General features: G+C 37.1%; 1 protein-coding gene across 1 annotated transcript in view; it reads left to right on the top strand.

Annotated features, from left to right (window-relative positions):
- Positions 1–555: 555 nt before the first annotated feature.
- Positions 556–25525, top strand: part of LOC113645482 (xylosyl- and glucuronyltransferase LARGE1) — a 48289-nt gene continuing 23319 nt past the window's right edge. The window contains exons 1-4 of the mRNA XM_027151096.2: positions 556–1979; positions 17972–18164; positions 23788–24062; positions 24805–24887. Coding sequence (XP_027006897.1) covers positions 17975–18164; positions 23788–24062; positions 24805–24887 — 548 coding nt within the window. The 5' untranslated portion in view covers positions 556–1979; positions 17972–17974. The remainder of the gene's footprint in view (positions 1980–17971; positions 18165–23787; positions 24063–24804; positions 24888–25525) is intronic.

Here is a 25525-nt window from a genome sequence, read left to right as displayed (position 1 = left end):
CAATACAAGCATTCATTCTTGGCAGTAGAGTTAGCAGCAACATATACAAATGTATATTAAGAATAAAAAGTGACACAAAAGATAACATGCCAGTGCTTTATGGTGTTTACAAGTGACAACAGTGATAAACAAAACACATAAAATACAATAGCTAGAAAAAAACCCATACTGATTAGAATGTCTAGGTGGAAAAAACACAACATACACACATACAAACATGGCACTTAAGCATCAAAAGGATTATGTACAGAGGCGACAAGTCTCAAAGGTGAATTTCATAAAGAGTATGCGGACTGGGTTAAAGTAATCAGGACAAGCACGAAGGACTTGTAATGTCTACTCGAATTAAGCTATATTCAAGTCCCCTTTTTTATGGTTTTCCCCATCGCAAAGCATAATAAATGAAAACCTTCCACTTGTGCACGACAGCAATGTTTTTCTTAAATTTGTGATCATTTCCACAACTTCCTATGCTGGTAAGTAATCCGATCCGAACATCTGTGCCGTGTTTTACCGAGCACGCAGTGGCGCGGTGAGGATTGGATCCTCTATGCTTTACATTACCGGGAGGATACTGGGAGGATGAAGGCGCTGTTGTGTTCAGGCAAACAGCACATGCAGCCGGCGATTTCAGCCGGTCAGACCAAGTCTGATGATGATCAATGAATAAGGAAGCGTTCTGCTGAGCAGAAACATCGCACTTGACTAATTTCTGGCGCTGTGGATGAATCAGGATTCGACCTCAGTATTTAAAATGAACACACACACGCTTTCTGTGTTGGGACTGTGAATGACAAGCGGAACGAGAGCGGAATTTCAATGATCGCATTTCTTGCTTTAATGCGGAATTTGTGCAACTTTGTCGGCGATGTGTGTTGATCTGTCAGCGTGTGTTTGAGAAAGACGTTCAGCACTATGGACAGCGCTATGGCACGGATTAGCTTTATTTAACACCGCTGGCCAGTCAGCGTCCTGATTGTGTCCTTACCTTGTAATGTATAAAGAGATTAAATCGTTAGGCTTACACGTGTTTATTTAGGAAAATCTCCTAGTTCGTTCTCCTGCTAAACACGTCAGTAAAGTCCGTCAGTGGCTGATACATGACTGTAGGGAAGTTATGATAACTCTGTCAGTTCTTTATTATTGTTAGTTTTTTTTTTATCTATCCAGGATGGCGGGTCAAATAAGACATGCGTGGTTTTGAAGGCTTCTTCTGAACTTACTCGGATTTTGCCTCCTGTCAACATTTTTCAAGCTGGAAATCGCTCTGGATAACGTTCTGGGTGGGACGAGATGGTGTTGTAGTTTGAGACTTTTATTAAGGGTCAAGAGAGAGTCATAATCTGGTTTCTTCAGAAACAGGTTTAATGTGAAGATTAAACCAGTTCAGGGGCTCTCTGATTTCAGATGGGCATCGCCTACGTGCGAACACGGGCACATTTATTGACGATTATAGACCGTATGACTTAAAATCTCAACAACAAACATTTAACGACTCTGTCTCTTTTAAAGTGAACGCACTGTGCGATTTACGGTGCAAATCACGGGGCATCGCACACAAGATAAAGGCAAGGCGCACAAGACCTGGAACACAACGATCATTCACGATCATTTCACTCTAACTGGGTGTAAAGAGTGGCAAAGCCTTCTCTACAATCTTGGTTATTTATCTGGCTCTTGACAACCAGACTACAGGATTTAGGTGTGTGTTCAGCGCTCTGTGAGGGCTTTTTCTTAGAGCTGCACCGTCGACAGAAACCCTGACACGTCTCCCGTCCCCGTGCTGAACCGGTGCCGAAGCGGAGCTGTCCACCACCGCGGGTTCTGACGCAGAGATTCACACGTTACTAACACACACACACACACACACACACACACACACACACACACACACACACACACACACACACACACACACACACACACACAAAACCCAACGGTTTGCCGTGACTGCCAAACGGAGCGTGTCAGCTCGCAAGGTAAACAGACTTTTGCTGCACCTTATTGCTAAACTGAACTGAAAATATTTATATACGACGAAGCAAAGCTATATGTGGAGCCTCTCTCTCTCTCTCTCTCTCTCTCTCTCTCTCTCTCTCTCTCTCTCTCTCTCTCTCTCTCTCTCTCTCTCTCTCTCTCTCAAACAAACACACACACACACACACACACACACACACACACACACACACACACACACACACACACACACACACACACAGAGAGAGACACAGACACACACAAACGCAAATGTATATACAGAACATGCAAAGTTTAATGCAAATTAAATATCATATTTCCTAGGGCTACCCAAGGCAAGTGATGCTTTATAAGATGCTTTATAAATAAAAATGTATACTAAATGGACAAAGTACAATTAAAAGTACAGTATTCATTTTTTATTTAAATAGTTAAAGAAACATATGATAAAATCTGTAAGTAAATTGGAACAGGAATGTCACAATTTAAAATGTCTAATATTAAGGCATTCATGTGGTTTTCCAACATCTCGAGTCATCTAAAAGCAGCATAAAAGCTAAAAGCTTCTTCTTTCAGTAATTTTGGTGTGCATTATTGGACTATTTCACCATATCTTAATATTTGCATTTATTTAAGCATGGACCAACATACAACTATATGCTACAGTATGTTGTATATAAATATCTAAGTATATATAAGATTTGAAAAGTAATGGATAGTATTCAGAAATTGGTTAGCATTAAATAAACTTACATGCATATTGTTCATATATACAGCACAGTGAACACCATTGCTGTTAGGATAGCTTTCTGAGTGAAGTAAATTAAGAAGTTTTGAACTTGACAAAAGTTTCATGTTGAACATGAACTCTTGAGTTCTTACATTTTTCTTAAACAATTTTCTTTCCATTGATGCTTACGTTCAGTTCCACTTTCGAAATGAAATCAAAGATATATGATGTCACAGTCCTAATGCTACAGGTATCCTAAAAGCACTGATATTTTCTAACTCTTCTGTGTATTTGTAATATGCTGATTTTGGATCAGACTTCTTATTCTTATTTATTTTATCTTATTATTTTATTCTTATCTTATTTATCAAAATTTATTCCTAAAAACAACATGAGATTATGTTTCTGAATGACAAATATACAAATATTGTACAAATATATTCTATTATTAGAAAATCATAATATTATGGTAATGTATCATGTATCAATATATACTTAGGCAGATATACAAAAAAATGAATGTACAAATGAATATACACATGCCTGTATTTAAAAATGGAAGAATATTATAGTTAGCTATAGTTAGCTCTGTTGCAGAAGTAGGCTTACAACATTTTGGGTGAATGAAAGTCTTTGGGAAAAAAAATTGTATGTGTGTTCAGTTTGACATTATTCAAATATGTACATAATTAGTGCAAACGAGATAGGCCTGTCACTTCGATTACGCTCCAAAACCTAAAGAAGTTGCAGCTTTTTGCATATATAATAAAAAAAATGCCCTAAGCAGATGTCCAGTATGTCTCCAGAATATTTTATGTATGATGTCTAATTTAGTGCCACAGTGAAGGTCACATTTTGGCTTGTGAAATAATTGTTGACCTAGTTAAGTTTGAGGGAATCTAAAATTATTTTTATGTATAAAATCCATGTAACACAATCTTAACCTTATTTCCAGACCATACTTATCAACAAGACAGCTTGCTGTTCCTTCAAAGTTCAAGATCAGAATGACCAGATCGAGGTCAGGAGATTTGCATAGATAATTTTGGTGTTTAAATAGACCTTAAGATGAGCCAGTGCCTGTGTGCTTGGTCAAGCTGAACATCATTTGTATTTTTGTATTTAGTTCTCACTTCATTTTCTCCCTCACTCTGAGAGAAGCAGCATGCTCCATAAAGACTCTAATTGTAGCTGAGGAATTAAATGAATGTTCTACTTCTTGACCTTATTTCCTCCTTTAGCTCCCTAAGTTATTTTCCCATAACCTTTGATTTTTTTTCTTTTTTGTTATTAAGGAGATATCACAGATCACAGGGTCTTCAGTGTGTTTTGGCGTTTAGCATGTTCTAACCATGCTGTGTAGGTTTATTATCGGTTGTTAGGTTCATTTGTTCCCACCTTCCAAAAAAAATGCCAAATAGTCAAATAGGTGTGTGTGTGTGTGTGTGTGTGTGTGTGTGTGTGTGTGTGTGTGTGTGTGTGTGTGTGTGTGTGTGTGTGTGTGTGTGTGTGTGTGTGTGTGTGTGTGTGATTCTGATGTATTCATATCCCATCTAGGGTATAATACTGTTTGCGTCTGATGCACTGTGGCTTTGACCAGGATAAAATAAAACTATGAATGAAGATGAATTAATTAGTTCTATAAATAATTAGGTAAATTGAACCACAGACTTTTTTGGAAAAGGAAATCACAACACTTTGTCCTGATGTTATTTTGTGTATGCTGCATTTGATATTTTGTCCTTAGTGTTGCATTTACACAGTGCTGACTCCACTGCACAGGAATAGACTCTTACATTCTTACTCTTAGACACATGGGCAGGCATTCAAGTACTTGTGTCCCAGTTTTTTTTTCTTCAGTTGCACTGCACTATTGCCTGCTGTTTTACACTCTTATGCGGGCGCCGACTCTCCAAATGTGTGTTTACGTTTCTCCCAGCCTCATACAGTAGCACAGTGACTCACGGAGTTGGGAATGTGTTAGCATCCAGCAGTAAGAAAAGCTTTGTCTTTGCAGTTCTGCAAAAAGCTACCAACACCCAAAGATTTAACCTTTAACCAATAGGTTTGATTGTATTCACCTTATTTTACCTTATTTGTTTACTTTCAAATACCACACAGAGGATGAAGAAAGCCAACACACCCTGTTTTTAGATAATGAAGATAAAAATAACTAATAAAGAAAATGAAAAAACAAGCTTGCAAAAAGATTAGCTTACTTCTCAACTAATACTTTGTTAAAGCACCATTTTCTTGTAAAACAGCACCCAGCAATTATTCGTAAGAGTCTACCACCTTAGCACATCTTGATTTGGCTATTTTACTCCAGCTTTTGTTGCAATAATGCTCCATATCTAAGAAAATGTGAGGGGACTCCACAGGTTTATGAAAGTCTTTAGATCAGGGCTCTGACTGGGCCATTTGAAAACATTGATCATCTTCTTGTGAAGTCACATACTAAATGGAACTTATACTAAATAAATGTCATTATACTAAAAGGAACATTTATTCTTTAGCTGTCTAACAGAGCTTTGCACATTTTGTGCCAATATAGATCGCTACTTGGAGCTATCCATGATTCTCTCTGTCTTGATTAGAACCCCAGTCCCATCTGAGAAGCAGCTCCATATCAAATTTTATGCACACTTATGCAACCAGATTGTTGTACACTACAATTTTTTTCTCAAAAATATCTTAACTTGTTTTTTTTTTGTTTGTTTTTTGAACTTTTATTTTGTTGGTTGCTATATCACAGTAAAGGGGGAAACTACCTGATATGATTTATCTTGATTCATTTTTATATCTCTAAAACCTGGAATTTGACCAAAACATTTGATATCCACCGCATATGTTGTATTTTGTGTCCTTTTTTCTTTTCCAGTACTCATTGTCTTTTCCCCAAATAAGTTATTCGGTTGGTTTACTTGTATTTAGTGCTGTGGAAAAGACATTGAAGTTTGTGTAGAGCAAAAGATTTAAGCAATAAGCGTAGCAATTGTAGCTAAATAAATTCAATGCAGGCACAGTAGGCACACACATTTTAATCTAACTGTGATCCCACATGAGTCACTCAGAGAACTGAGGAGTCAAGGTACACACACTGCATGACTCAGTCTCAGCAGAACACTTACTTTCTATGTGGCTTTATTCTTGATGGAATCTTATCACAGTGTGCATCACACAAGCTATTTCAGACTACATGACTTTCAAGGGTAACTTTGTACAATAGTCTCCTTAGTACAGTAATTGAAAACACTGAAATATATGTTCCTTTCTCAATAATGTAGAACTTTCTTTCTGTATAGAACCTACATAATCTTGTCCTGCCATTTACCAAGGTGAGGACCTGTTGGTACAGTGGGTAGCATTGCTTCTTAGAGCTACAGGATCTTGGATTTGATCCTGAACTCGAGTTAATGTGTGGCATTTAGCTTGTTCTATCCTGTGACTATATGGGTATCCTATAGGTCCTCCAGTATCCTCACACCTTCTGAAACATGATATATGATGTAGGTGGATTGACTCACTAAATTGAACGTTCTGAAATGAACTGCCATTCCATCAAGGATTGCTTGCCTTGCACCTATTGTTCCGGTGATCCTGTGTGGTTCTGGATACACTGAGCTTGATCAGAATGTGGTCACTAAAGATCAATAAATGAATCAAGAGCTTAGTTAATTGGTTAATATTAGATATCGGCTTTGTAGAGGTTGGGATATTAAATCATATTGACTGGGTGATCTATCTATCTATCTATCTATCTATCTATCTATCTATCTATCTATCTATCTATCTATCTATCTATCTATCTATCTATCTATCTATCTATCTATCTATCTATCTATCTATCTATCTATCTATCTCACTGTCTGACTGTCTGTCTGTCTGTCTGTCTGTCTGTCTGTCTGTCTGTCTGTCTGTCCATACATTCATATTAATACATACTAAAACTATAGGAACAATACTGATCTGATTAGGGGCTAGTCTTGTTCTGATAAAGATTTATACATATGGGCTTATAATGTACATTGTAAAAAGGCTGCTTTCTTTTCATTTAAAATGCAGTATACTGAACCTGATAAAGCATTTCTGGAAGATGAATGCTTAAAATCTAAATGAGTCCAAAATGGAACAAAACTACAAAGGTTGTATTAAAAATGGGTCCTTTTTCCCTCTAGTTGGTTGAATGAGTCAGATGTGTCTGATGTCATGTTGCCAGTGGGGCATTCAGTGTCACAAATCTAATTTCTCTGTGCGTGTGACCTTTCAACAAATCACAGTTCAGAGCATCTGGTTGGTAGCAACGACTACAACTTCAGGTTTTGACTATTTTCTCTTTCAATGTTAGGTGAAAAGGTATCCCATTGATCTTGCTTATTTTCCTTTACAGTAAAGTCATGATATCACAAAGACATACATGAGCATGAGCAATGACTGTTAATATACAGTATATATAATATATAATTGCTGTAAGTAGGGCTCGGGCTAGGAGACATTTTTATTTTTTCTGCCATATTTGAGTCATTTTCACTCAGGGAAGCTTAATCAATTTCTTCTAGCAATTTCTATGATTGTGAATGAGTGTGTGTTCATTGGCATGGCTTCTGCAATTTGTTAGAGCTGGAGCTGAATGATATTGCATAGGTTAACTCCTTAGAACTTAGTATGTGGTCACACTGTGTTCACACTGACACTGTTTAAATCCTGTCTGTGTCATTGAATATTTTACATATAAAAATAAGAAACATATCATTAACTTTTCTGGATTTTTTGAGCTTATATGAAACTTGAGGACATACAGTATAGATGTCTTCTTAAAGTTAAGCGAATAACAAAATCTCTCTTTTTAGAAACTTTCTTTATCTGATTATATGTTTCTTCTCTCTCAAACTGACTTATGTAATTTATTTTATCCGTATATTTCTTGTTACTCACTTATTCTCACTCCGGTGGTCACATGGCTCATCGGTAAGCAGTTTTTTATAGCTATGGGGACTGCTTCATTTTTACACAGCATATAAATATCAAAGACTCTTATTGAACATGATCTAATTTATTTAGTTCAACAAAAGTTGTGGACTCATATTTCAGCCTGCATGTGTAAGTGTACATTTTTAAGACAATGCAAAATGAGATGGGTCATTCACTGGGTGTGCACGCTTCAGATGTGTAATGTGCTAATATTTTTTTATTAAGGAGTCAAGTAGACCTATGTGTCATTTCCAAGAGAACGATTTGCATAAGTGGAATGAGTTTTAATGTGGCATTTGATAGCCTATAAATCATAATGGGCTCTGCTGTTGCTGTGGCCCACTGCACTGTAATATGACTACAAATTGATTAGTTTGTTCCATCACCACACTTGGTTTCCCTTTATCACTCAGGTACAGTTATGAGCAAGGTTCTTTGTAATCCTTGTGCAGGAACTCACAATGAAAGTCTAATTTTCCTAAAGGGAATTTAAAGAAGTGAATTTTTACCACAGAATCAATGTGAATTATCAAAAATAAAACAGGTCTAAATTTTAGCTCATTGTATATCACGTACCTTTTGCCATAAAAAAGTTTAAGGAAAAAGCAAGTCGAAATGTCTAAAATAAGCAACTATATATTTGTACCTGAAATTGTTGAAGGTACTTTTGACTATCGACTCTTGCAGAACCTGATATGAAACAATGACACACTAAATGTTTTGTAATAAATGTTGTTTAGTCTGCTTATAAGAGACAAATTGAGCTGCCTCAAAAATAACAAATCAAGACCTTAAATATAAACCTTTATAGTCTTCCAAGTAGACTGTGTGTGAGTCCTGCTTTTGGAGGTGTCACAATTTCGGCATGACCAGCTCCTTGAATAGGACCTAGCCATCAGCTAATTTATTCATTAAATACAAGAATAAAATATAACACTGTATTTCAAATTACAAAAGGAAGAGAATTGTGGACCTCCACAAGTCTGGTTCATCCTTGGGTATAATTTCCAGATGCCTGAATGTGCCACGTTCATCTGTGCTAACAAATATACCCAGAATCAGGTTATTTGGCCAATTGTGTTCCAGCTGTTTGTGACTCTCAAAAGTACAGACATAAATAACACTATACTACTATACAAGACAAAGCAACTATAAACACCATGGGAATGTCCAGCCATCATTCCCCTCAGGAAGGAGATGGGTTCTGTGTTCCAGAGATGAATGTGCTTTGGCTGAAGCTGGGAAGAGAGTGTCATTATCCACAGTGAAACAAGTCATTACTTCTAAAGCAACATAAAAAAATTACAGTTTGCAGATGCACAAAATGACAAAGACCTTCATATTTGTAAACTAAAATGATGAATCTAAAATGTAACTGTTTGGCGGAAAATGGAAGCTTGCACGCTTGAGAACACCATCCCAACTGTAAAGTACAGGGGTGGCAGCACCATGTTGTGGGAGGGTTTTGCTGCAGGGGGACTGGTGCACTTTCTTCATAAGGAAAGAACATTATGTAGAAATATTGAAGCAATATCTCAGGACATCAGCCAGGAAGTTAAATCTTAGGTGCAGATGGGTTTTCCAAATGGACAATGACCCTAAGCATACCACCAAATTACTTTCAAAGTGGCTTAAGTACAAGAAAGTCAATGTTTTTGCATGGCCATCACAAAGCCCTGATCTCAATCCTATAGAAAATTTGTGGGCAGAGTTGAAAATGCATGTGCGAGCAAGGCAGCCTACAAACCTGACTCAGTTACATCTGTTCTGTCAGGAGGAATGGGCCAAAATTCTAGCAAACTATTGTGAGAAGCTTGTGGAGGACGTTTGACACAAGCCATACTATTTAAAGGCAATGCTACCAATTACTAAGGAAATGTAAACTTTAAAGAAATTTTCTGACTTTAATGAAAGTAATAAATGAATATCAGCAAAATTATCTCGCTCATTTTTCTGGCATGTAGCAAATAGAAATCATTTTGGTAATACTAACTAACCTAAAACGGGAAAAGTTCAGTGTGATTTAATGTCAGAGAGTGAGAAGAAAACATTGTGTCTTTTTATACAGTGTATTTATAAACTTCTGTTTTCAACTGGATAGATAGATACTGTAGTGTCACTATGAGACCCGGTGAGACAAAGGCGAGTGAGGATCCAAATGCAGTTTAAAGTTTTAATAAACAAAACACAAATGAACAGGCAGGCAACACAGAACAAAACGGGAACATGGACATGAACACACCACATACCAACAACGACTAACACCAGGGAAGAGAACAAACAGAGTAAATGTAGTAAACAGGAACCAATCACAAAGCGGAGACAATCAGAGACAAAGACAAAACACCTGGGGAAGAAATGGAGTGCAATTAGTGTCCATGGTAACAAATGAGTGGGCGGAGCAAACAATTAACAGGGCAAGGCAGCAGACAGAAACAAAGGAAAACACAGAAAGACTCATTACAGATAGATAGATAGATAGATAGATAGATAGATAGATAGATAGATAGATAGATAGATAGATAGATAGATAGATAGATAGATAGATAGATAGATAGATAGATAGATAGATAGACTGATTATCCTGTTACGTTGAACAAGTGTGAAAGGACAGTCGGCTGTTGTCAGTTATGTTGCAAGCAAGAATAAGGATCTGGGCAATTTTGAAAAGGACAAACCAGGGTCCAGTGAAAAGTGTTCCAGTTAAGGACAACTTGAGAAAACACTATGCATAGCAGCATGCGGTGTATGGAACTGCATAGAAACAGACTGGTCAGGGTGTCCAAGCAGAGCTTATCCACTGCTGAAAGTGCCCACAGTAAACACGTGCCCATTAGTTTTGTGCCATGAAAAATGGTGACCTGGACTAAATAATCACATTCTTTTACATCAAGTGAAAGCCCAGGCATGTGTGTGTCACTAACCCGATGAAGGCATGGCACCAGGATGCAAGCTGGCAGAGGCAGTGTGATGCTCTGGGCAATGAATGTTATAGCATAAATAGCATGGCCAAGGGTTGAGTTAGATGGAAACAGATGATTCCCTGATGGGAAACCACTAATGACCACTAATGGGAAAAGCTTAAACCACCAAGAATAAAAAGGAAAAACACTAAAAAATAATACCACAGAAGGCCTACATAGGTACATGTTCCACACAGCCTGTACAGCTGGTCACCAGCCAGAAATGCTCGGAACACTGTGCCATGGATCCACAAATTGATTACAGGCACATAACCCCACAGAGCACTAAGCAGTCCCAAAACCAGGATGATCATACAAAAATCTCCACCATTGACAAGTGCAACAGGCACACTGTAGTACATAAAACACTGGTGGACACGTATGGAGGTTCAAGTGCTGGGGAAACCTCAGAATCTAAATTGGGTCTGGATCGCTGCCACAACTGGTACCCAGTGGAAAAAGGGACAAAAACAGCAAAGCATTAAAACAGAAATGAAATACAGAGACGCAGACAAAAGAATGCAATCTCAATAGTTCATTTTGTCCTTACAAGGATAGACAAGCTTTTGTGGTGTGTGTGTGTGTGTGTGTGTGTGTGTGTGTGTGTGTGTGTGTGTGTGTGTGTGTGTGTGTGTGTGTGCGTGTGCGTGCGCGTGTGGGAATGTGCCAATGCATGTTGGGGATTTTTGTTGACAGACTGTGTCTATGATGGTGTTGCTAACCTTGTTTATAGATAGGCTATGACTGACAGATAATATTCACTCTTAGAAGGGTTCTATAGAGATTACAACTTTGACATACAACTCACTGTTCTAGCCTCTCTGAGATCTATGGTGGCTCGGGATCTATGATAAATGAACAAACTTTTTCCTGATTTGGTATTTAGTGGGTTAAGGGCACATATATTTTGTTTTAGCATTCTGAACTTGTTTAACGTTTGGATTAACTCAGACATTTTTATTTTGTAATCAGTCTGTCTCATTTACAGCTTTCACCATCGCAGCAGTAAACTGCCATAATTTGCTTCTCTTTGCTTTGATTCTGTTGTCTGTAACAGAAGCAGGGAAAATGCAGACTGTTCAACAGATGGCTAAAGGATTTAAAATTGATTTGAATTTTGATGCTGGCAAAGTTTTTTAATATAATATTTGTCCTGTTTATGTGCTTCAGTTTTAATAAAAGTTACATTTCCTACATTCACTAACTGTGTAGAATCCTTAGTTCAAATTTCATACAATATGTTTAGCTCTTTTTGGAGAATTTGTATGTAGGAAAATTCGATTTGCTTCAGATGGAATTAGAAAGAGGAAAATAGATTATTTCACCCATTCTTGTTTATGATATTTTCATTTAATATTTTATGACATTTTCATTTAGTTCAGAAGTTTCACATTGCATTCATTTTCACACCTATCAAATGTTTTACATTCCTGAATGTGCATTAATTCTTCACGAATATGGTAGCATGTCCTCTGATGGACTCTTATCAGTTGCATTGAAGGATTTATTTTTACTTTGCATGTCATGCAGGTGCATTTTAATAGTGAAAAGTTAGAATACTATAGTTAATTAACAAATGATAATCTGCCTGTTGCTAATAATTCTACATGCAGGAGTGTTTTAGAGCCATATATAAAAGTCAGTAGCAAAATATTAGATCACTAACCATTTCTGACATTTTTACACACAATTATGGAGCTATTGTATGAAAGCACTCTATTGTTAATTTAAGGAATTTAATATAATACAAATGAATGTTAATTGACCTACATGTGGTCTAGAAATAAATACATGCTTGGCAGAAGTGTTCATTATTTTTGTTGTTTATACAAAGAGCAACAATTCTCACTTGCTCTGTCTTCTTTTATTTACATTATAGCCTCATACAGATAGATATCTTTGATTGGTAAATCAATTCTGCCTCAACACTGTTGTGTCTTTAAATGGAAAACTCCATCAAAAAGTTGCAAACTTGCAGTCTGATTTAATGGGCTATCATAATGGTAATCTGACTTTACATTTGCATGTGCTACAATATAACAATATAGTTTGTTCCAGTGAATAATTTTGCAATATAATAATGGGATTCTATCACAATGTGTAAGACAAACATACAGATTTATATCTAATGATAACCCATTCACTAATTCCAAACCATCCACATGCATGAATTTTATTATAGAGGAGACTTGCAAATAATTCTTTTGTAAATGTATATGAATCCCATTACAATCCTGCATAAGTAAGACTGTTGAATTTGAGGGTATGTCATATAAAATTCATATGATACTGCAACTTAAAACATAATGGTTAATCACTCAATATAAAGATATCTATTTGCATTCTTAACCATAGATGATAAACCATTTTAATATCCAAAATTTTGGGTAATTTTTTCTCTAAATGAGTAGCCTAATCCTCTTTATGCCAACATGATTTTGGTTAAAACATTCTATAGCATGTTAATGAATGTCTAAGTAAGCTAATGAAAAATGAACCACTTTACATCTCTAATCAATATATTTTCTCTGGACGAGCCAAGCTCAATTTTACGCAGCATAGCATCAGAGTATGCTTTTACAGAATAATTGGCTTCACTTGAAGAAGAGATGAGGATGAGGGTGGAGATTCACCGAATAGGGGTCAGAGAGAGAGAAAAGGCGAAACAGTGCCATGATGAGATGGAGAGAGAAGACTCGCCTCCTCAGTTGCTGGAGAAGAACCTGAGTGGAGGCTCTTCATTTTTGAGAGTTATTTTCTGGTGTTTGAAGCCAGGAAAACCACACAGTCTCTCCTTCTATCTATTGTGAAAGAGATTAATAGACTTCTTCAATTACCTCATATGGTGGAAGCATTGTATTGGAGCAAATGTGACAGGCTTAATATGCTGGTTAGAACGCTACAGCACAGCATGACCTACTTTATACAGTTTGTGCTGTTTCCATGTGGCCTTGTTTTAGGAGCTAATTAAGCAAATGGGAGAACCATTCAGTAGTCTTAAGAAGGTGATCAGGCTTAAAGTTACTTGCAAAAACCACTGAATTTTCTAGATTGATAATAATTGCCTGGATGATTCCTGGATGACTGGGATCCTTGATTACATTTTTTAATGGTTTCCTGAATGGAGACACTTTAATGTTTTTATAAACATGGATGGCCATTATTTCTGATAAACTGTATGTATTTCATAGAGTAGTACATACTAGGACATTATACTATAGCGTAGTAACATCATCTAAACTAGAGGGTTTGGGTACTGCAACATCTCAAACTATAGCTAAACTACTTTTTTGATAAATTATTTTATTATATTATAATTTTCCATGGAAAAAAGTAGCATTCAGATATACCGAAGCTATGTGTTTTTTCAGTGAAGCTACTTGGTCAAACTGTGAAAAAGGAGCCATGATATTTTCAACCTTATCTAAGAAAGTGATTCATCTATAATCCATGTGGTTATCACAACTGGACCTCTGCCTGGTTTAGGATGCAGGAGGGCATTAGCATATGGCCTCTTCTAAATACTTGTGACCATAGTAATACCTTCAACTGGTGCCCTGTTCTCTGATCAAGTGCCCTGACAGTATTATTAGTTAAAAAGAAAACTGGGCTTGCTAGCTTTGATTTGCAGCGAGTCTTGGAGAAGAACAATTAGGGACTCTTATCTCAGCTAGATGGAACTTGTTATCCTGGTCACGTAGCTCATCTAGTATAAGAAAAATGTCAATACTTAAAAACAAACGCACAATGTGCCAAAGTGTGCTGTATGCCCTTGGCATTAGATGATCATGGTCCAACTTGCCATTTGGATTGAGTACTCTACATCCTACCAGTATTTTTTGCAGTTTCACAGGTACCAATATATCCAGCCAATATATTGGTTCCATCTTTTTTTTGGATTCTACCAGCAGATTGGGTATCTCTTCTGCCTGCCCTGGCATGTAGCATCCAAGAGAGATTACTCTAGCAATGTTGTATGCCACCAGTACAACAGAGGGTGTGGCAGATACTGTATAAAAACTAATTAAAATGGGCATAACCGCATCATAGAAGGCATTCTCACCCACAGCTACCATTATGCAGAGTGTGACACATACCTCTTCTGATTAGTCAGCAAAATAAGGCTTTTTTCACAGTACATCACTGCAAGAAGAGGGGCTGGCCACAAATTAAACTCTTTTGGCATAACCAACCCAGAGAAATACTGTAGAAGCATTTAATTTGCTGTGTAATACTGTAGATGCTCTAGCAGGTTTCACTAAGAACACTGCAATATGATCAAATGGCCCCATCTCCACTTTCTGCTGTCACATCCTTTGGAGACAGAGTGCAGAAATGCTTACTGGTATAAAGCCAACTGGGAGGTAATAGAGTCAATGACTGAGACAAAAACAGAAAGCTCTGCTGGCATACAATAACAATCCCAGCATCAGCACATGGAATCCCCTGAGAGCTGCAAGAAGCAAAGCCTGAGAAACTGCCTGCCCTTTGATGCACTAACAATTACAGAATCAACTGCATACAGTTTGCAGCAGAAATTGCAAAAACAATGTATACAAGAATAGTAATTGACGGCATTAAAAATGACACTGCCAGCAGGCAGCAAGACTGCCACTCTGAAGTCCATCACCGACAATGGCAGCAGATATAATGCTGGGTAATACAGATCTTGAGATGTATTTAACCCAGAAAGAAGTTACCAGAGCTTCCCTGGATGCCCTCCCAGATCTGCCAGTCATATAAGAGCTTGACACACTGGCAATAATGGAAGTACTCAGCAAAGACACTGACTGTCTTGCTTGTAGGAAGATCACTGTTATGGATATTTACATGAAGGGTGGGTAAAATTCTCACTGCTTCCTCACTTCCACAAGCTACACTGCCTCTGCTTTAAGCAATTATATGTCCCACAAGACACTAGAAACACCAAAATCATCATTATGGTGACCAGGTGACTGAAACAATCACCATGGCATCTTTCTTCTCATCAAAGTGGGAAAGGTCTTAGAACATGTCACCCAATTCAGTTCAATTCAATTTATTTGTATAGCACTTTTAATTCACATTGTCTCAAAGCAGCTTTACAGAAGTATAGAAACAGAAAAAAAAAGTTTAAAATTAAGTTACTCTATATCTTTAACATCTATCCCTATACCCAATGAGCAAGCTGGAGGCAATGGTGACAAGGAAAAGCTCCCTGAGATGATATGAGGAAGAAACATTGAGAGACACCAGGCTCAGTAGGGAACATCCTCATTTGGGTAACACTGGACAGTACATAATGTAAATGTCTATAATGTCATTTCTAAAACAGTTTATAAAAGTGCAACTGAGAGCTCCCGAGGAATTTATGGATCAGCGCAAACTCTGAGTTCACCACAGACCCAACACTAATTTCTTCCTGCTGATGTCTTCAAATGATTGCTGATAAAGCAACAATGCAATGCAACAATGGTTCAAAGAAGGCATGACAGTCTCCAGGAGGCCCCATCCACAGCAATCCCACGAGTCACTGGCTGACCATAATAATAGACTAGAAATAGCATAGTAATAGCCTTTTGTATCTCTCCAGAGACTCAGTGTGTTTTAAAACTGGCCAATCCACAGTGGACATGATTTTCTATACCAGTTGCATTAGTCCTGCAAGCAAAACTTGCATGTAACCAAACAATAGCATGTAACCTGATCAGTAGCGGTGGACTTTTCGAGCAGCTACATAAGACTGGCTGTCCTCCCGACCTGCTTACCTCCTTCTACAAGAAAATGACTGCTTCAATGGTGCAACATCCGACTTCACAGTGAGTAGTGACATGAAGCAGGTCTGCATTCTAACCCCATCCATCACCATCAATAGCCACACTCTTGAGGTGGTTGACAGTCTAGACTATGTAGTCACCTTGTCCCTGAATCCTGACATAACCAGCAGGAGAGTTTTGCAGAACAGGCACCTGAGAGAGAAAAGCAAACAGCTCGTCTACCAAGCCCATGTCCTCAGCACTCTCCTCTACAGCAGAGAGACCTAGGCGATCCAAGCTAGTCATGAAAAGAGATTGAACTACTATCATTTTTGCTGTCTAAGGTTGACCTTTCAGATAGCATGACAGTGCTCATTACCCAGAAGTCCTACAGCACACAGTCTTGCATAAGATGTTCACCATTCTCATCCAGAGGCAACTTAGGTGCCAGAAGCATAGACCTTATTCTGTAATCAGTTGTGACAGTACTGACAGAATATCTGTCTTACAAAATATGTTTGGTTTTACAGCAAAATATCTTTAAATTGAGTTTTTTTTTAGCTCATTGTATATAGTCTTAGAGCTATAGTACTTGTATTCACTGCTCTTGATGTTCTGGGTTCTGACTGCACTTCTTAATTTATCTCCCTACATTCCCTCAGCACCTGTTTCTGGGTCAGCCTAGTTTCTGCCATCAATCTCATCATCTCCTCTAAAATGAATAGCAATGTCATTCACTTTTATAGCCCTTCACTATCGTCCCAATGCACCTTGGTCAGTTGAATTACATAGACTTCTACCAGATAAAATGATAAAACTGATGTGGCTGATGTTTCTAGTGGAACTGCAGTAGAAGCAGCTGTGTACTTGTTTGACATTTTGTCAGGTCACCATAGATTGCCTGGGGCTGAGTGTAAATGTGTCTTCAATTGGAGGTTAAAGAATGAACCCAAAAACTGCCTGCCTGAAGTGCCAGTCATTTTGAGTTGTCCACCATTTTCAGGGTTACACACCGATGCATGCAATACTGTGGTAAAAACTGAAAAATCAGTATGTACTTATGTTTCAGTGTGTTGGTTTTTTGCCGATATGTCTGTTAGCCAAATGGATGGTGATGGAAAAGTATTTTTGGCAGTTTGAATAAATTCTACATTACTTTGATTTGAGGGCTACTAGTGGAGATGGCTTGAAGGCTTTTCTTTTATGAGTCGATGACTAGTACATTCTATATTCATAGTCTGAATACATCCTGCAGAATGTGTGTTTACTATTGGTAAAACTGGCTTCAGACCAAATCATCACAATCTGAGATTGCAGTGTGTGTCAGATTCCCAAATCCTGCTTTCTCATTAAAATGAATGACATCTCAGAGGATAGTTTAAACTGGAAAAAATAGAGAAAACACTTAAGCAGACAATCATTCATGTAACAATAAGTTGTAAAAATTGTTGAGCTGTGCTAAGGAAATAATATTAAAAAAAAATAGATTACACTTATCTAAGGATACAGTTTGATCTATAATCTGGAAGCTTGATCCCATATATACCCAGTACAATTCCTATAATATTTGCTTCTTTTACTCCTTTTTATTTCAGTCAATGCCATGTTCCCCCCGGCTAATACCTGCTGCCCAAATAGAGGTCTGTCAGCCTCCTGAACGCCCACTCTCTTCAGTGCAGAGGATGCTGGGAATGTGTCGTGGGCGCAGGAAGTTCCTGGCAGCCTCCCTCATCCTTCTCTTTATCCCGGCCCTTACCTGGCTCTACCTGTCTGCTACCAACTTCACAGGTAAGAAGTCTGTGCTTATTTGCAAGAAAATGTCCCTCTGCTTTTCTCTCTCATGCTCTGCTTCTTAATATGCTCAGTTCCATCTGAATGAACCTTGTATGACATAATTCATGAAAGAAAAGTACACTGAACCTAACCTTATGAAGAATGTTTGCTTTTCTTAATACTATATGGCAGTTTGACCTTTGTTGTTTTTACACTGTTAGCTAAATAGAGAGAAGAGTGCCTTTGTGTAACCAAAAGCTCGACATCAATCAGAGTGACCCAGAAAGCAAACTCATTAGACTCAGCAGTAATCCAAATACTTTTAAATTGAAGAATTATATGAATTAGAGTATGTCTACTGAGCATGTTTTCTCCATATGTACATATTTTTAGCAGTTAACTCTTGCACGTATTTCAGATTGTAGGAAACTGCAAGCATTTTTTGCACTCCTAAACCTGATTAGTTGAATTACAGTAGATGTATGTAGGAGAATCAAAAGCATCCAACTGCCCTGGCTTATAAAATCTTTGATGAAAGTCAGGTCACAAACTTTGCATGATTCCTTATTACAGCTGATTATTTATCTATAGGATTTTCTTTTTTTGCTTTGTTAATTTAGTTACGTTTAAAATCCATGCAATCCCTTAATTTTCTCTCATTTTTGTGGCTGATTATGAATATGAGATGGAATAAATTTTTTACATTTTTTAAATCCTTTCATAAGCTCAGTGGTGGTTTATTTTATACCTTTGTAACTAATATAGTTTTTTTTTTCTGTTCTGTTTTGTTCCTTTGCTAATTCCAGAACTGAACAGGCATACACTGACATTGGTGAAAAAAATGCCAGTGAAATGTTGTTTTACCTAATGTTAGAACTTTTATTTATATTCCATTTTGAATTCATGCTAGCTTATTCAGGGATAGGAAAAGCAGCAACCGATCCTCAAGAGCAACAGATTGGCTGCTTATTGAACCAATATATGAATAAAAAACAAAAATAAGATCAGAATTTGAAGAACAAAATCTGATTTGTGACTCTCATTTTTATTAAAGCTGGACAATATAACTTTATGAATGATTCTCTATTAAGATTTGATTTTTTTTTGCTATTTATTTTTTAACTTCATAAGTGAACTTTTACATTTGTTAAATCTAAAACACTGACTAAACAGTGAACTGTATATTGGTGGATAATGACATAATTCTTTCTGGAACATTACTACTTAGGATGTAGTGAAGCATTATATTTTTCTTTAATTTGTTCATTTGATTTTTCAAACCTGTACCAGTTCCATATCTCTTCATATCCTATTTGAACCTTCTGTTGCTATGAGCCGAGTGCTCAGTGATGCCTGTTTATCTTGCCACACAGTGTTTTTCCTTCCAATTATCCTAACGGGTTAAACTTGGATTTATGAATCATTGTGTTATCATTGTGTAAAATTGAAAATCATTAATTCTAACTAATCGAATTAATTGTGAAATTTGCCCAGCTCTCTAGATCTTCTGCTCTAGCAAATAATAAGACAGGACCTACTGTAGTTCTATCATTTGCTGGGACATAGTTTGGAGTCTTATCTCTTTGTGTTTTGACACATAACTCAATTTATTTATGTCTTTACTGTCACTGGGCCCAGTTGCTTAGTCAGTTTACCCTCTGGCAACATGACAAGAATGCAAAATCATTTCCCTTGCCCTTTTCCAAGACATTTTAATCTTGGCTTGCAGTCAAAAGGTAATTGCTTTACCCTTCCATGAAGGAGCATTGACTCAATATTGAAATAATATTAAGATAACAGTGATGTAATGCTATGCCAAGGTCATGGCTCTTTTCCTCCTGTCCCCTCCCCAAAGCTCAGGGCAAATATGTCTGAATACAAATGAACATGTATTGAAAGGCCCTGAATTCATATTATGATTTCCCTCTGTTGCACCACTAAAAGTAAATAAAGAAATATAACCAACTTTAAAAAAAAAAGTTCCTCTAGTGTAATTGAAAATCATTTCAGTGATTTCAGGTGACATTCTAAACTACTTGAAGTGTCCCAGCATTAATATAGTTTAAATATAGAACTCTGACTTTCCCCATGGATGTCCCCACTGGTCTACTACAATTGATGAAACCATAAATGGCACCTTTCTTTCCTGGATTGACCTCAGTCTACCTTTAATCAGAAAATTTAATTATTGTACTTATGAAATGAGCACAAACTGTACGTGCTCATTTCATAATTCCTTATTGCTTACTAATAACTTCTTTAACCCTTTAATGTATTAGTCATTTATTGTATGGCTGCACTATTCAGTTATTTTACTAGATAATTATTCATGTGCATTCACTGACAAATAATCCATTAAATGCTGCTTTACAGTACTAATGTGGCTTATAGGACTGATTGTAACAAATATTACTGGCCATTATTTAATTTGAACTAATTACGTTTTTATTGTTTTATTCTACTGATTTTCTCCTGGAAGGCTAATCTAATTATTGTTACAATAACTATAACCATAACTATAATTAAATTACAAATAAGGAATTTGATAAGGAATAAAAAAAAACACACAATAATTTAGAAATTTGTGATTTAAATGGATCTTTCTCTTCTGTCATTTTATCTACACCTTACTAAATCACTGACGCATCATCATTGATCTTAATTAGACAAAATTAATACACAAAAAAGAGCCATAAAAAACACATTTTTTTTGTCTGTACAAAGTTGCATTGAGTTAATACTATATATGATTTGAAGTTATATTATAAATCCAGTTAGATACTTTGTTACCCTCAGCACCGCGAATGATAATGTTCAGTGACTTTCCCTTAAAAAGAGCCATAATAAAATTCATAGTATTGCTATTGACATTATACCCTATTATTTAATTATCATTACATCATCAAGCAGTTTATATTAATATGTAGTAGGGTTGTGACCTAATGTGAGTAAATTATTCAGATTGAATAATGTTTATTCAGTGTCCTGAATAAATATGAATACAGATATGGACAAACAGGTGGAGTATTCATTTTGTGGTCCCCAGGGATTAAAAGAAAAAGCTTAACCCTGTGAGCCACACACACAGACAAAGCAAGCCAAGGGCACAAGGATTAACTAAAAGATCAGGCCCATTTAAAGTCCTGGCATAGACATGTTATTATTCTGTAGGATCTGTGCAGTAGGAATGTCTGGTTATTCCCCTACCAGTCTACTTATTAATAGCTATTCAAATCAAGAGGAGGCGTTATTAAGTCATAACAGGAATTAAGTTATTGTACTCAAGCCAGTAGGACAGAATGAAATTTAACCTGTAAAGAAACAGGAGCCCATCTGGACCATCAAGGATTGAGACATTAGGAGCTCTTGATATATGCCCAGTTATTGTGGTAAGACCAATACTGAAACTGGTGCTTAGCCACCTGTAAACAGAACCTCCTTTCTTCCAGTGTCACCTTAACTGCGAGCAGTCTGTGATTTCCACTAACATAGTCATGCTCTGTAGAAGTGTGTTGGTGACCGTTGTGGTCTGTCAGAAGCATAAACCTCAACAATGAAAGGTGCGATGGGATAAGCTACGAGGAGCATTGGGGCATCCGTGATTCAAATATTAAGTTCAAGGAATACCCTCTAGACCTCAGTTGTCCACTGGGACTTCTTTTTAAGCTCAATCAGAGAGGTTGTGACTGAAGTGAAATTCCAGACAAAGCTTTAGAAAAAAATGATCATAACCCATGAAGTGCTTAAGATGCTTGACTAAAGTAAGGTAATTAATTAACAAGTTGCCACTGATTATAATTAAGATCTTGCTCCTTGGCTTCCCATGATGGCAGCTAGCTGGTTTGGCAATGCTTCTGATTGCTCTCTGCCTCCCTGTAGTCAAGGTACAAGGCTGAGCCGGCTTTTTTTTTGTTCCATTATTCTATACAAAAAATATATGCTCCATATATACGGTCCCTGCTCCATAAGACTCATGTAGACCATGTGCTGTGTGCACAGAACAGCAAACCTCTGCTGGGTCTCCAAATATTTAATAAATTTTCTCCAAGAAATATTTGATATAAAACGTATTCTAAAACTTGTACATACATTGCTGATGTACAATACTATAATGATATGCCATTTAAAGGACCCCATTTTAACTCACAGAAGAACTTCATGCCAGCGTTATAGCAGCTCCTGATAGTATGTCCTTTTTTAATCTTTCTAGGATGTAACAGACCCAAAAAGGTAAATTTGGTAAAATACTGTATTATTAGATACCAATACAAAACAGAGCACTGCACAGATACAAATACAAATACATCCAAATACAGATAATGACATTGCATTACACCCCTAATAAGTATGTATGAGGACACACTTTACCGTGACTGGATATAAGCCACAGACTCAATCCTTCAGCAAATTGATTAGAGCCTCTAAAAGTGATAAAGGACATAGTAGCAAGGATCATTTAGTCATTGCATGCTCCAAAGTAATTTACTGTTGCATTTATTTCACCTCTCACGACATGGCTGCAGTTAGAATTCTCCTCTCTTGTTGTGATGTGAAATTAATTGTGCGCATCAAAAAAAAAAAAAAAAACAACAAACCAGCAGTAATCTGTTTTTAATTGAAAGTGGGTGTCTGGGGCCAAGTGGGTAAGAGCTGTTCATAAAGAATCATCCACTCTGTTGACTAAAGGTGCTAGGCGTAATATTAGAGCTACTCTAAAAACCTTTACTGCTTTGAGTACAAGCTCAACCAACAAAAGAAGGAGAGACCAACGTCAATTACATGTCACTTATGAGCACACAATGGTTTATTTGCACTTCTATGCATTGTCCATCATGTATCTGCCTATTTCTTTAATGGCTCTATCCTGCCCAAATGATCTCTGTTGTCAGATTTCTAAATGAATCTAATTTAGGCTTAGTATTACAGCCAAAGCAACCTCTTGATAAGCTGTTATGATGCTTACGTACAGTATCTATTAAGACTTTCCACCAAGGAAGCCTGAGTAAAAGGGCTTTCTTTAGGCATTCCTCAGGTTAAAGAATGGTAGATTAGGAGTTTATTGAAAATGCTCTTAGAGTAATAAATGGCTTTAGCCACAGTATCTATATTATTTTTTCTATTTTCTGTACTCTCTGTTCAATCCCTGAGGAAAGCTACACATGGGAGTTAGTGCTGAGATGAGTGATGATGCCATACATTAAGCTATCTGTCTTCTGACCATGATCAATAAGAGCAATAACAGCTTACACCCCCATTTACTTTGTTGCTGTATGAATTCAATTGTGTGTGTGTGTGTGTGTGTGTGTGTGTGTGTGTGTGTGTGTGTGTGTGTGTGTGTGTGTGTGTGTGTGTTTGTGTGTTTTGGTGTGAAATTGAAAGACAAAAACATGGATACTCTAACCTTTATTTACCATTTTGTTTTACCATCATGGTAAAAGTGAAATTTCCGGTACGGCCCTTTTGATATTTTTTGGCTACAGAACATTCCTTTAAAGATTCTTTAGTTTCTGCCTCTCTGGAAACCATTAAATGTTTATTGTATATTGAATGACAATGATAATGTCAATGACAATGATTATAACCATTTAAAAAAGCTTTAAAAAAAAAGTATTTAAAATGGATAAATTCTTGCCCTCAGTGAAGCCGCTGCCTCTGTCTCCACTGGAGCCTCAGTCCTCTACGCTGGCTCTGGAACTACGGGTACGGGAGGTGGAAGAGGAAAACCGAGTGCTCAGGAAAGAGCTGAGTCAGCCACCCAAGAACCCCACCCATGGTAACCAGTATGGCAGTGGACGCCATGTCAACCAATCTCATGTTGGCAGAGAGGGTTCGAGACATGCAGAGGCTCAGAGAGGAATCTCACCAGGAAACAGCTCTGACTGTGTGTCTCAGCCTGTGGTGGATAAGTGTGAGGTAAGGCATGGTAATGACCGCTAGGATTTAACTAATTATTATTATTCATACTTACTGCAAGATCACATAGAGCATGAGTAAACAAATATGCTTCAATACATCACGCTTTCACAAAGCCTCAATTTTTGTTTGTCCACTGTAATGCATTTTTATATATTGTTATGTTTTAGTAGTTTTGATTTTCTTTTTATGTCTTTTAATTATTTTTACTCTCATTATTCCATGTGATCCAGTGTGGTCACAGTGCACATTGTTGTACATTCACAAACAATTTTGAGGGTTGATGACCAATTAGATGTTCTATAAATAAATATTCTATATTTATTTGCCAATCATTTAGCAAGGGTGTAGCATTTATCCATAGTGAAGTATAAAAGTGCTTTTAAGTCTCGATCAAGTAATACGTCAATGAATACTGTTGGTGTAATTATTTATCAGCAATGCAATAAAATTCCATGGCAGGATAACTATTGACAAATATGATACTTTGATATCTAATGTATGCACTGAGCATTTAATAAGTGTTTAGGATGTGAATTTGTATAAAATCTTATTGAGATTTGTATAAAGAGTCATCAGTGTCCTCTTTAGTGGAGCTTTGCAGAAACAAATTGGTACTTAGGGTTGTTAGATCTACAATAATGCAATGGTCCTTTATAGAAACTATTTTACTTACTTTTACATAAGAGTGAAACTTTCTGTCTTTTTCATTTTTGTGTAATCTTGTCCTTGTTCTCTCCAGACAATTCATATGGCCATAGTGTGTGCCGGGTATAATGCCAGTAGAGACGTGGTGACCCTGGTGAAGTCTGTCCTGTTCCACAGGTAAGGATTTCATCATAATTTGGTACCCAGTGCACCTTCCAAGACTTATATAGAAGTATCCTTGGGCTTATTTTTAACTCCTATAGCCAAAACCGAAGGTGGTGTCATGCCATAAGCTGTGGACCACTCCAGAGTCTCAGCTTTTTTTGTCAGATCAGCAAGTTCTCCTTTCCAACATACAAACCAACCCACCCATCCACACACCCACACACACACACGCACACACACAGTCTCTGTTGCCTGCTCTTTCTCTCTGTCTCTCTCTGTGCCGGCCCTGTTGTTGTCCTTTGCTTACAAATCTGAATATGCTTCTCTCACAACGGCAGACTGTTGCCTGGCAACGTAACCTCCATGAACTTCAGCTCTCATCCAATTTCTCCTCCTCTTCTCCCAAACAAAGTCCTACAGTGTAAAGAGAGAGACGTAGAGACAGAAAAATATATAGCAAGAGACATATAGCACAGAGTTGTAAGAATAAATCAGGCAACTACAGTATAGAGTGGTGTGTTATTAAACTGTGTAGGGTTTGAAAATATAAATTCTGTTTCTGTTGAATTTGCTGACCATTATCATTTCAAACAACATAGTGATTATGTGGTTTATGTGTTTCTTAATGTGCCATAGCTTACATAGCATAA

This window comes from Tachysurus fulvidraco, chromosome 19, assembly GCF_022655615.1.
Source record: "Tachysurus fulvidraco isolate hzauxx_2018 chromosome 19, HZAU_PFXX_2.0, whole genome shotgun sequence".
Lineage (NCBI taxonomy): Eukaryota > Metazoa > Chordata > Actinopteri > Siluriformes > Bagridae > Tachysurus > Tachysurus fulvidraco.
The sequence above is the reverse complement of the archived record's forward strand: the minus strand, read 5'-3'. Positions and strand labels throughout refer to the sequence as shown.